Genomic DNA, 12309 nt, shown 5'->3' on the forward strand with positions numbered 1-12309 from the left:
CCAATATATGGTCACTAGTGGAGGCTTTCCACTGTTAAGGCACATCAGGGGCTCTCCAAAAGTGACATGACGCCCGCAGACCATTCCATCAAAGTCTGCGTCCCAAAATGTCACTCCTTCCTTTCCGTGACCTGCTGTGCACCCAAACAGTAGTTTTCCCCCACATATGGGGTAACGGCATACTCAAGAGAAATTGAACAACAATTTTTGGGGTCAGTTTTCTCCTGTTACCCTTGTCAAAATCATAAAAATAGGGTCTAAATTAAATTTTCTGTGAAAAAAAGTTAAAAAAAAGTTACATTTTTTCCTTCTACATTGCTTCAATTCCTGTAAAGCACCTGAAGGGTTAATAAATCATCTGACCTCATCCCAATTGTGATGTTTGGGGTGAATTGGACCAGAGTGAAGGGAGAAAAGTGAACAAACTATTTCTAGATTGTTGCAAAACCAATACAGGTGGGCACCTGATGAAGCTACTTGAGAGAATGCTGAGGGTGTGCAGACATGCCACCAGAGCAAAAGAGAGGATAATAAAATTTAAGACACAGTGGTCTTGTTTTCCACATGTTCCTTTACTTCTTGTTCCCTTATGTGGGAGTTTTGTGTTTCTGCAGATTCCGTTTGAATTTACAATGTGCACATTCTAATTAATACAAGGAAAGCCGCTGCATCAAAGTATGTGCACACTTTTGATTGGTACTGTACATGAATTCATAAAATGTAAAAAGAAGCTGCTTTTATTTCTTTTTCTACATATACTATGCACGAATAGTAACTTACCTTTCTTTTAATACCGATAGCAAGAAACATGTTTTGTAACACCAATTTTTCCTGCTTGAGTTCATTCTGTGCAAGACGTTCACTTTGTGCATGATGTTCATTTTCTGAAGAAAAAAACAATGCATATTGAGAGGCATTAAGGGGTTTTGTGAGTTAACTCTGTTGAGGTCAATTATCGATTACAATTATTCTTGTCAAATGTGCAATTACAATTACACCAGTTTATTTTTGATTAATGCAAAATGTAAACAGTTAACTGGCTTACCAAAACATTCTAAGAAAAACGTACTCTCGTATATGAAAATCTCAAGCTATTCTCAAATGCAAAATAGATGAATACTCTTAACTGATATAAAATGTCAGAAAAAAAGCAGTCAATACTACCATATTACAGTAAGTGAATATCTCATTTCATACAAAACCCCCAAAAGCACAAAATGCATGCAGAAAAAGAAAAATCAAATTAATAGATTATTCTAAAGTTTTTGCTACAGTCCTAGGTCACCAATGATAACATGATGAGGTACCTGTAGTCCATTCTGGCTGTACAGATAGTCCAACTCTTCAATTATCGCACATCTATGTCTGTCATTACGAAAAAGTTTACTTTGTCTCCAGCAATTTCGTGAGCATATAATATATGTCAAGACAAAAGTACAGACAAAAAGGACCATAGAAGGGCATAAACACAGGATCTGTTCTTTTGTGTGAATAGGAACAGTAGGAGCGCTGCCAGAGAACTGCAAATTGACCTTTATTAGACTACTGATCGGCATGGTTCAGGACCAAGCTATCAGAGAAACCCCATGAGGAGGTCATGAGGCACAATCTTATGGTAGGACTCCGCCAACTACCGTGCAGTTCCACTGACATATGGAAAATAAAACAAGAACTGGCAGGTCTGCCATTGGCGCTCTTTTCTCCTCACAGGTAAAAGTCATTTCACACCGAACACATGTGACAAATGTCAAAGATAGTAGATGGCAGCATATTTTTTATTAAGAATGTCTCAGTACATATGTCCATTCATCCTGTCTTCAACTACATGAAGTTTTCCAGTAGAGTATGCTGATAAACAGCCCCACGCCATTATGTTCCAACTTTTAAACTTCACGGTTGATATGTTTTTTGGGGTGATATCCAGTGCCTTTTAGTCTACAAACATGGCACTCAAAGAGTTCAATTTTCATCTCATAGGACCACATTATATTCTCCAAGTATTTCCCCGACTTCTCTAAAGGTTGTTGAGCAAAAATTTAAACGCGCTTGAAAATGCTTTTTAGCGATGGTGAGTGTGCATAAAGGCTATAGAGATTGAGTGCATTACTTATCTTTTTTTTTCCAAAAATTGTACCTGCTGATTCCAGATCTTTCTGTAGCTCTCAACAGGGTGTCCTCTTGGACAACTCATCTGATAATATTATTATTTTCACTCCTCTGTCTAAAATCTTGCTGGGAGCAGCTGCTCATGGACGGTTTGTGGTGAAATTACGTGTTTTCAACTTTTGGATTATGTCCCAAACAGTGCTCAGTGGAATCTTCAGTAGTTTAGAAATTCTTCTGTAACCAATACCATGAGTTGTTTTCTTTTTTTTGCAACAATAAGGCTGCAAAGGTCTTAAGACCGTTCACTGGTTTTACCCATCATGAGATGTTTCTTGTGTAGCATATTGGTAATGAGACACTTTTTTATAGACCTTCAGTTGAATCAGACAATATTTTTTATCAATATGTGGCAGGATTGCTTTCTAAGTACTGATAAATTTCAGACAGGGTTATGACTTTCCATAGCTTTTTGCGCCTCTCTTTCCTCAAGTGTTCAATACTTTTTCCCTGTGTCCTTTCTCATTAGAAAACATAATTTATGGACACCCATGGTTTGATTTCTTTGTCTGTGTAGATTAGATGGGTTGTTACTGACATCTGGTGAGAATTTCTTGTCAATGGAAACTTTAGAAATATATTTACTTAGACAATTTGGTGACATGTGCAATACTTATTTCACCAGCTGTAAATAATATTACACACACACACACACATATACAGTACAGACCAAAAGTTTAGACACACCTTCTCATTTAAAGATTTTTCTGCATTTTCATGACTATGAAGATTGTACATTCACACTGAAGGCATCAATACTATGAATTAACACATGTGCAATTATATACTTAACAAAAAAGTGTGAAACAACTGAAAATGTGTCTTATATCCTAGGTTCTTCAAAGTAGCCACCTTTTGCTTTGATGACTGCTTTGCACAATCTTGGCATTCTCTTGATGAGCTTCAAGAGGTAGTCACCGGAAATGGTCTTCCAACAATCTTGAAGGAGTTCCCAGAGATGCTTAGCACTAGTTGGCCCTTTTGCCTTCACTCTGCGGTCCAGCTCACCCCAAACCATCTCGACTGGGTTCAGGTCTGGAGACTGTGGAGGCCAGGTCATCTGGCGTAGCACCTCATCACTCTCCCTCTTGGTCAAATAGCCCTTACACAGCCTGGAGGTGTGTTTGGGGTCATTGTCCTGTTGAAAAATAAATGATGGTCCAACTAAATGCAAATCGGATGGAATAGCATGCCACTGCAAGATGCTGTGGTAGCCATGTTGGTTCAGTATGCCTTCAATTTTGAATAAATCCCCAACAGTGTCACAAGCAAAGCACCCCCACACCATCACCCCTCCTCCTCCATGCTTCACGGTGGGAACCAAGCATGTAGAGTCCATTTACCTTTTCTGCGTCGCACAAAGACACGGTGGTTGGTACCAAAGATCTCAAATTTGGAGTCATCAGACCAAAGCACAGATTTCCACTAGTCTAATGTCCATTCCTTGTGTTCTTTAGCCCAAACAAGTCTCTTCTGATTGTTGCCTGTCCTTAGCAGTGGTTTCCTAGCAGCTATTTTACCATGAAGGCCTGCTGCACAAAGTCTCCTCTTAACAGTTGTTGAAGAGATGTGTCCGCTGCTAGATCTCTGTGTGGCATTGACCTGGTATCTAATCTGAGCTGCTGTTAACCTGCGATTTCTGAGGCTGGTGACTCGGATAAACTTATCCTCAGAAGCAGAGGTGACTCTTGGTCTTCCTTTCCTGGGGCAGTCCTCATGTGAGCCAGTTTCTTTGTAGTGCTTGATGGTTTTTGCAACTGCACTTGGGGACACTTTCAAAGTTTGCCCAATTTTTCACACTGACTGACCTTCATTTCTTAAAGTAATGATGGCCACTCATTTTTCTTTACTTAGCTGCTTTATTCTTGCCATAATACAAATTCTAACAGTCTATTCAGTAGGACTATCAGCTGTGTATCCACCAGACTTCTGCACAACACAACTGATGGTCCCAACCCCATTTATAAGGCAAGAAATCCCACTTATTAAACCTGACAGGGCACACCTGTGAAGTGAAAACCATTTCCGGTGACTACCACTTGAAGCTCATCAAGAAAATGCCAAAAGTGTGCAAAGCAGTCATCAAAGCAAAAGTATATAAATTCCACATGTGTTAATTCATAGTTTTGATGTCTTCAGTGTGAATGTACAATTTTCATAGTCATGAAAATACAGAGAAATCTTTAAATGAGAAGGTGCATCCAAAGAGAGGGAGAGAGAGAGAGAGAGAGAGAGATATGTGTACGGAAAGAATTCAGGCCCCTTTAAATTTTTCGCTCTTTGTTTCATTGCAGCCATTTGGTAAATGCTAAAAACTTCATTTTTTTTCTCATTAACGTTCACTCTGCACCCCATCTTGACTGAAAAAAAAACAAATGTAGAAATTTTTGCAAATTTATTAAAAAAGAAAAACTGAAATATCATATGGTCATAAGTATTCAGACCCTTTGCTCAGACACTCATATTTAAGTCACATGCTATCAATTTCCTTGTGAACTTCCTTGATATGGTTCTACTCCTTCAATGTAGTCCAGCTGTGTTTAATTAAACTGATAGGACTTGATTTGGAAAGCTACACACCTGTCTATATAAGACCTCACAGCTCACAGTGCATGTCAGACCAAATGAGAATCATGAGCTTGAAGGAATTTCCCAAAGAGCTCAGAGACAGAATTGTGGCAAGGCACCGATCTGGCCAAGGTTACAAAAGAATTTCTGCATTACTCAAGGTTCCTAAGAGCACAGTGGCCTCCATAATCCTTAAATGGAAGAAGTTCGGGACCACCAGAAGTCTTCCTAGACCTAGCCAAAGATAGAACTTTTTGGTGATAATTCTAAGCGGTAAGTGTGGAGAAAACCAGGCACTGCTCATCACGTGCCCAATACAATCCCAACAGTGAAACATGGTGGTGGCAGCATCATGCTATGGGGGTGTTTTTCAGCTACAGGGACAGGACAGCTGGTTACAATTGAAGGAAACATGAATGCGGCCAAGTACAGAGATATCCTGGATGAAAACCTCTTCCAGAGCGCTCTGGACCTCAGACTTGGTCGAAGGTTCACCTTCCAACAAGACAATGACCCTATGCACACAGCTAAAATAACAATGTCATTTGGCTTTTATACCTCGAGAAAGGCGCCGGTCCAGCGCAGAAATGCGTTGGTATTACTAAAAACAGTCTTGGAATCCCAAGCCTCTTCTTTCCCGCAGCGTAGCCCGCCTAAACGTGCCAGCTTCCATTTTTTGCAAAATAACAAAAGGAGTGGCTTCAGAACAACTCTGACCATTCTTGACTGGCCCAGCCAGAGCCCTGACCTAAACCCAATTGAGCATCTCTGGAGAGATCTGAAAATGGCTGTCCACCAATATTCACCATCCAACCTGACGGAACTGGAGAGGATCTGCAAGGAAGAACGGCAGAGGATCCAAAAAATCCAGGTGTGAAAAAACTTGTTGCATCATTCTCAAGAAGACTCATGGCTGTACTAGCTCAAAAGGGTTCTTCTACTCAATACTGAGCAGAGAGTCTGAATACTTATGACCATGTGATATTTCAGTTTTTCTTTTAATAAATTTGCAAAAATGTCTACATTTCTGTTTTTCTTCAGTCAAGAGAGGGTGCAGAGTGCAGTTTAATGAGAAAAATAATTAACTTTTTAGAATTTACCAAATGGCTGCAATGAAACAGAGTGAAAAATTTGAAGAGGTCTGAATACTTTCTGTACCCACTGTATACATACATATATATACAAATAGGGATTGTACTCAATCAGGTGCAATGTGAGGCAAACAGGAGGCATGTTCCTTTAAACGTCCAGAACGGTTTATTGGCTCCATAAACCGGTCAGAAAGTAAAATGCAAACAAACTTCCTTTAGTGCAGGCAAAAAACAAAGAAAAACATCCTTTAAGCAAAATTTCTGGTAAACCGGACCTGTGGTCACACAGGTTGGTACGTATGCAGCACACAGCTCAGACTGGAGACAACACACAGAAGGCCTTCTCCCTCCTAACACAGACCATGTGTCAAACAACATACTCCATTATATAGGCTGTTAACCAATCCCAGCGGTGAGGTATGTGGGTAGCTAGACCTGCCCAACTCTTCACACTCCCCTTAACCTGATCCCAGGTGCACCAATTAGCCCTCTTAGTGCGTGCGTGCACTAGAGAAAATACTCACAGAGACCAGCCATCTCTGTGATACATTCCTCCCATCGACTACACGACCATAAGCCACCTTTCACCTCCCCCCTCTGCCTAAAGCCGTGGCGCTTGGCACTCTCTACTACCAGACATGGGGTTCTCAATATGGCATCGGCATTATCATGAAGCCTCCCTGCTCTATTTTCTACATGGAAGTTAAAATCCTGTAAGGCTAAAAACCAGTGGGTGACCCTAGCACCCTTTGTTTCCAACAGCCATCTGAGTGGAGCATGGTTGCATACCAATCTAAACTTATGTCCTACCAGATCGCACCATAATGTGTTCACCGCCCACTTTATGGCCAAGCACTCCTTCTCTTTGACCGAATCATTCCTCTCACATGAGGACAGCTTCCTACTCGGGTAGAGAACAGGGTGCTCCTCCCCGTGTATCTCCTGGTAAAGTAATGCTCCCAAACCAACATCTGAGGCGTCCGTTTGGAGGATAAACTATTTCTTAAAATAAGGGGCCACCAGGACCAGTTGCTTACACAGCGCCACCTTCATTCCTTGGAAGGCCGACTCTGCCTCTGCAGTTCACTTGGACATAGCCGATCTCGTCCCCTTAAGGAGGTCAGCCAAAGGTGCGGCCATAATGGCGAAGTTTGGGATGAACCTTCTGTAGTATCCCACGATCCCCAGGAAGGTACTAACCTGTTTCTTTGACAGCGATCTCGGCCAGGTTTGGATTGTCTCCACTGATTTGGGGTTTTATCTCGCCTCTACCTATTACATAACCCAGGTACTTGACTTCTTTTTTCCCCATTGCACATTTCTTCGGGTTTATTGAAAACCCCGCTTTCCTGAGAGCATCAAACACCGCCTGGACCTTTTACAGATGACTCTCCCAGTCCGGGCTGTAGATATCATCGTCCGGCTATACTGCTGCATATTGCTTATGGGGTGCAAGTATTTGATCCATAGCTCTCTGGAAGGTTGCAGGGGCCCCCTGCAGTCCAAATGGTATCCAGACATACTAGAAGCATACGTCCGGTGTAGAAAACAGAGTCTTCTTCTTGGCACCCTGTGCCGTGGGGATCTGTCAATATCCCATTGTTAAATCCAAGGTGGTTATGTACCTTGCTGGCCCAAGTCTCTCGATCAGCGAATCGACACGCGGCAGCGGATACGCGAACTTTGAGACTTCATTCAATGTCCGATAGCCATTGCAGAATTTCCACTCACCATCGGGTTTTGGGACCAGGACAATTGGGCTCGACAAACCGCTCTTGGACTCTTCAATGATACCGAGTTTCAGCATACCAGCCACCTCTTTAGAGATCAACTGTCGTCGGGACTCAGGTATAGGGCTTCAAGTAAACCTGCACATGTGGCTTCGTCAGATCCTTGTGTTCTATGATGCTTGTGCAGCCCGGCAAATCTGACAACAGGTCCCTGTTCTTCTGAAGCAACTCCCGACACTGCTATTTTTGTTCCTTCGTTAGCATCTACACTATTGCGACCCCTCCATCCTCACCTTCTGGTTTAACCAGAAAGCTTGGAGCTTCCAACGCATCTCTGTACTGTCAAGGCTTGATGAGGTTGACGTGATATATCTGGTACGGCTTATGTCGTCCCGGTTGGTGAACCTTGTAGTTCACTTCGCCAATCTTTTCCAGAACTTGCTTTCCCCGGTAGGTATCAGAATGAGGGCTCTGTCACCAGGATTGAATTGTCGCCCTCTGAGCGGTTGTAGACTATGGCCTGCGCCTCTTGTGCCTGGAGGAGATGTTCTTTGACGACAGGCATCACATTCACAATCCTCTCCAGGATCAGAGCAACATTCTTGATGACGCTCCTGTGGGGCGTGACTTAGACTTCCCAGGTTTCCTTTGCTACATCCAGGAGACATCGCGGATGTCGGCCATACAGGAGTTCAAATGGCGAGAACCCCGTAGAGGCCCGTGGAACTTCTCGGATGGAGAACAACCGATACGGGAGGAGACAGTCCCAGTCTCTACCGTCTTTTTCTATGGCCTTCCTAAGCATGCTCTTTAGTGTTTTATTAAATCTTTCCACCAGGCCATCTGTCTGAGGTTGGTACACTTTAGTCCTCAGTTGGGAGATTTGCAAAACCTTGTATCACTCCCGCATCACCTTACTCATAGAAGGTGTTCCCTGGTCGGTCAGAATCTCCCTTGCTAAACCTGTCTGGGAAAAAACGGTTACCAATTTGCAGGCTATGGTCTTTGCGGAGGAGTTTCTCAGGGGAATAGCTTCCGGATAGCGTGTGGCATAGTCCAGGATGACCAAATATATTTATGCCCACGAGCAGATTTAATCAGGGGACCAACTAAGTCCATGGCGATTCTCTCAAACAGCACTTCAATAATGGGCAATGGAACGAGGGGACTTCGAAAGTGAGAGGTGGGGGCGGTTAACTGGCACGTAGGGCAGGTCCTGCAATACTTTAATATTTCCTGGTGACACCCGGGCCAACAGAACCTCTGTATAATCCGTTGCTGTTTTTTTTCCACCCCTAGATGTCCCCCGAAGAAATGCGAATGGGCCATGTCCAACACCTTCCGTGTATAGGGACCTGGCACTATCAACTGTTCCACCAGCCCTTCCATCACTTACGTAACCTGGTACAACAATTCCCCACTTATCATAAAAAAGGGAAACCTGGTGTCAGCCCCGGGCTCCTGTGCCAACCCATTCATGACAGTGACATTATTGAAGGCTTCTTCAGAGTTAGGTCCCTATGTTGGACAGACCCAAAATTCTCGCTGGTCACCCCTAAGGCTATGTGCCCACAATGCAGAAATGCGAAGGATTTTTTCCTGAGCGTTTCTGCATCTCCCTGGCAGAAAAAACGCATGCGGATTGTACATGCGTTTTTCCTGCCAGGGACATGCGGATGTGAAGCATTCTTCACATGCATTTCTGCATGCGGGTTGACAAGTGCTTTCCAAGCGATTTTAGCATCACTTGGAAAGTGCTTAACAACTTGGTCACACTATATAAATCCATGCAAACGGCATGGATTTATATAGTGTGATCGTAAAGAATGGTTAAAAATAAAAAATAAATCTATACTTATCTTCTGATGGCCCCCGGAGTCTTTATTCCATCCGTCCTGGCTTGCCGGCAGCTCACGGTACACTGAAGGACCTGCCGACATCAGCGTCGCACACTGGGGGCCATAAGAAGGTAAATATAATATTTATTTTTTATTTTATTCTTTTTTTTTTTTACAGGTTCTATGGTACCCGGGTCCGGAGGAGAGTCTCCTCTTCTCCCAACCGGGGTACCATCCGCACATTGAAAAGCATCTACATGCGCTCCAATGCAAGTCAATGGCGGCGAAAACGCAGCGCAGCGGAAATTTTCGCAGCATGTGCACAGCACATGAGCATTATCAATGGGGAACATGGCAGGCGTTCTACCAAGCGTCTTTTAAGCATTTCTGCAGCTTTATTGCCGCTGCGGAAACGCTTAAAAAACGCATCGTGGGCACACAGCCTGACTCTGGATGTGGTGATATCTCTCTTCAGGGTTACCTGGTTTCTTCTCTGCGCCAGCGAACCTTGAACCCTTCCCACACAGATTCCAAAATAAACATAAGTCTCGGCCTATAATAATAGGGTGCAACAAGTCTTGAACAACGCTGACCTTGTGGGACTCACGTTTCAATGTCCACTCTGGCCATGGGGTAGTCCTTAGAATCGCCATGAATGCACAGTACGCCGACTTTTTTCCCGCTGGATCAGTTGGAGATTAAGAGTGGCCCTCACACAAGGGTCACCAGACTTCTGGTGTCTAGCAGCACCATTACCTGCTGCCCGTTCATTTTCACGGGACACGCTTTTGGCCCCTTCGCTGGGTGGACAGTTCACACTGCAGGCTGGATACACGTAATATGAACAGCGGCATCCCTTGCTGCAGTCCATCTGCTCAGGGGACAACAGGCGGCTATATGGCCTGTGCCATGGCACCTCCAGCAGATCACATCACCTGTAGGGACCTTGGGCACCACCTCCCCCGCCCCTTTGCACCTTAGACGCCTCACGCCTTTCTGGGCCTCCGCCCCCTGTTTTGACCCCCAGTATGGAATGGGCTGCCTTCCCGAGGAACCCTAAACCCTCTGGTATCTCTAGACTAGTCCGACCAGTTCATCGTCGTTCCGGGGATCACCCTGGGCAACCCAAGTGTGCATTGATCTTGGCAGGGAGGGCACAAACCTGTCCATTACCACCTGCACCACCATCCGCGCAGGCGTAGCAGACTCCGGCTGCAGCCACTTCTGGACCAGGTGCAACAGGTCAAACATTTGGGAGCAAGGGGGTTTATCCCGGTAATACACCCAGCGGTGGACCCGCTGTGCCCTGACAGTCAGTCACCCCCAAGCTAGCCAGAATCTCCGTCTTTAGCTTGGCATACTCCTTCGCATCCTGCAAACCTAGATCATAGTACGTTTTATGGGGCTCTCCCGTCAGGTATGGCGCAAGCACCTCTGCCCACTGCTCTGGCGGAAGTCTCTATCTCGGTGACCCTTTCAAACACCATCAGAAGAGGCCTCTATATCATCACTCGGGGTCATTTTCTGTAGGGCTCCCCTTACACTTTCCAGATGAAAAAAATCGCCAACTGACCTTGTTGTTGAAGCTGTTGCCGAGCCACGGATCGCCTCTGCTAGCAAATTAATCTGCTGCTGCTGTTGTTGGCACTGGTCCTGTGGGATCTGCTGCTGGAGCTGCACCTGCTACATAAGCAATTTGGTGATCTCCTGTTGCGCCATCTAACGTGCAATCTGTTGTTGATGCTGCGTTTGCTGCGTCTGCAACAGATGCTTGAGCAGGCCCTCAGTTTTGTCCGGTGTCACTTGCTGGCTTATGGCAGACTTCACTCAGGACATGGAGTCCTTCTTATAGCAGGCACATGTGTCTGCTGGGAACGCTGCCCACATGTCTAACACCAATTGTAGGGATTGTAATTACTCAGGTGCGATGTAAGGCAAACAGGAGGCATGTTCCTTTAAATGTCCAGAACGGTTTACTGGCTCCATAAACTGGTCAGAAAGTAAAATGCAAACAGCCAGCTTTTAGTGCAGGCAAAAAACAAAGAAAACAATTCTTTAAGCAAAGTCTCTGGTAAACCGGACCTGTCGTCACACAGGTTGGTACGTGTCCAGCACAAAGCTCAGACTGGAGACTACACACAGGAGGCATTCTCCCTTCAAACACAGACCATGTGTCAAACAACAGCCTCCATTATATAGGCTATTAACCACACCTAGAGGTGAGGTACAGTGGTGGCCAAAAGTATTGGAACGCCGGCAATTCGGTCAGGTAATACTCAGTTTCTTCCTGAAAATGATTGCAATCACAAATTCTTTGGTATTATTATCTTCATTTAATTGGTCTTCAATGAAAAAACACAAAAAGAATTGTCCTAAAGCCAAATTGGATATAATTCCACACCAAAACTAAAAAAGGAGGTGGACAAAAGTATTGGCACTGTTTGAAAAATCATGTGATGCTTCTCTAATTCGTGTAATTAACAGCACCTGTAACTTACCTGTGGCACCTAACTGGTGTTGGCAATAACTAAATCAAACTTGCGGCCAGTTAACATGGATTAAAGTTGACTCAACCTATGTCCTGTGTCCTTGTGGGTACCACATTGAGCATGGAGAAAAGAAAGAAGACCAAAGAACTGTCTGAGGACTTGAGAAACCAAATTGTGAGGAAGCATGAGCAATCTCAAGGCTACAAGTCCATCTCCAAAGACCTGAATGTTCCTGTGTCTTCCGTGTGCAGTGTCATCAAGAAGTATAAAGCTCATGGCACTGTGGCTAACCTCCCTAGATGTGGACGGAAAAGAAAAATTGACGAGAGATTTCAACGCAAGATTGTGCGGATGGTGGATAAAAAACCTCGACTAACATCCAAACAAGTTCAAGTTGCCCTGCAGTCCGAGGGTACAACAGTGTCAACCC

At 44.3% G+C, this 12309-nt stretch overlaps 1 protein-coding gene across 2 annotated transcripts in view; it reads right to left on the reverse strand.

Annotated features, from left to right (window-relative positions):
- The window catches only part of STAT1 (signal transducer and activator of transcription 1), a 1113083-nt gene that overhangs the window by 930888 nt on the left and 169886 nt on the right, over nt 1-12309 (reverse strand). For both annotated transcript variants that reach the window (XM_073647949.1, XM_073647950.1), the window contains exon 7: nt 781-884. In XM_073647949.1, the coding sequence (XP_073504050.1) occupies nt 781-884 (104 nt within the window). The remainder of the gene's footprint in view (nt 1-780; nt 885-12309) is intronic.

Source organism: Phyllobates terribilis, unplaced genomic scaffold (assembly GCF_046119375.1).
Source record: "Phyllobates terribilis strain yellow unplaced genomic scaffold, ASM4611937v1 Scaffold_9__5_contigs__length_417890890, whole genome shotgun sequence".
NCBI lineage: Eukaryota > Metazoa > Chordata > Amphibia > Anura > Dendrobatidae > Phyllobates > Phyllobates terribilis.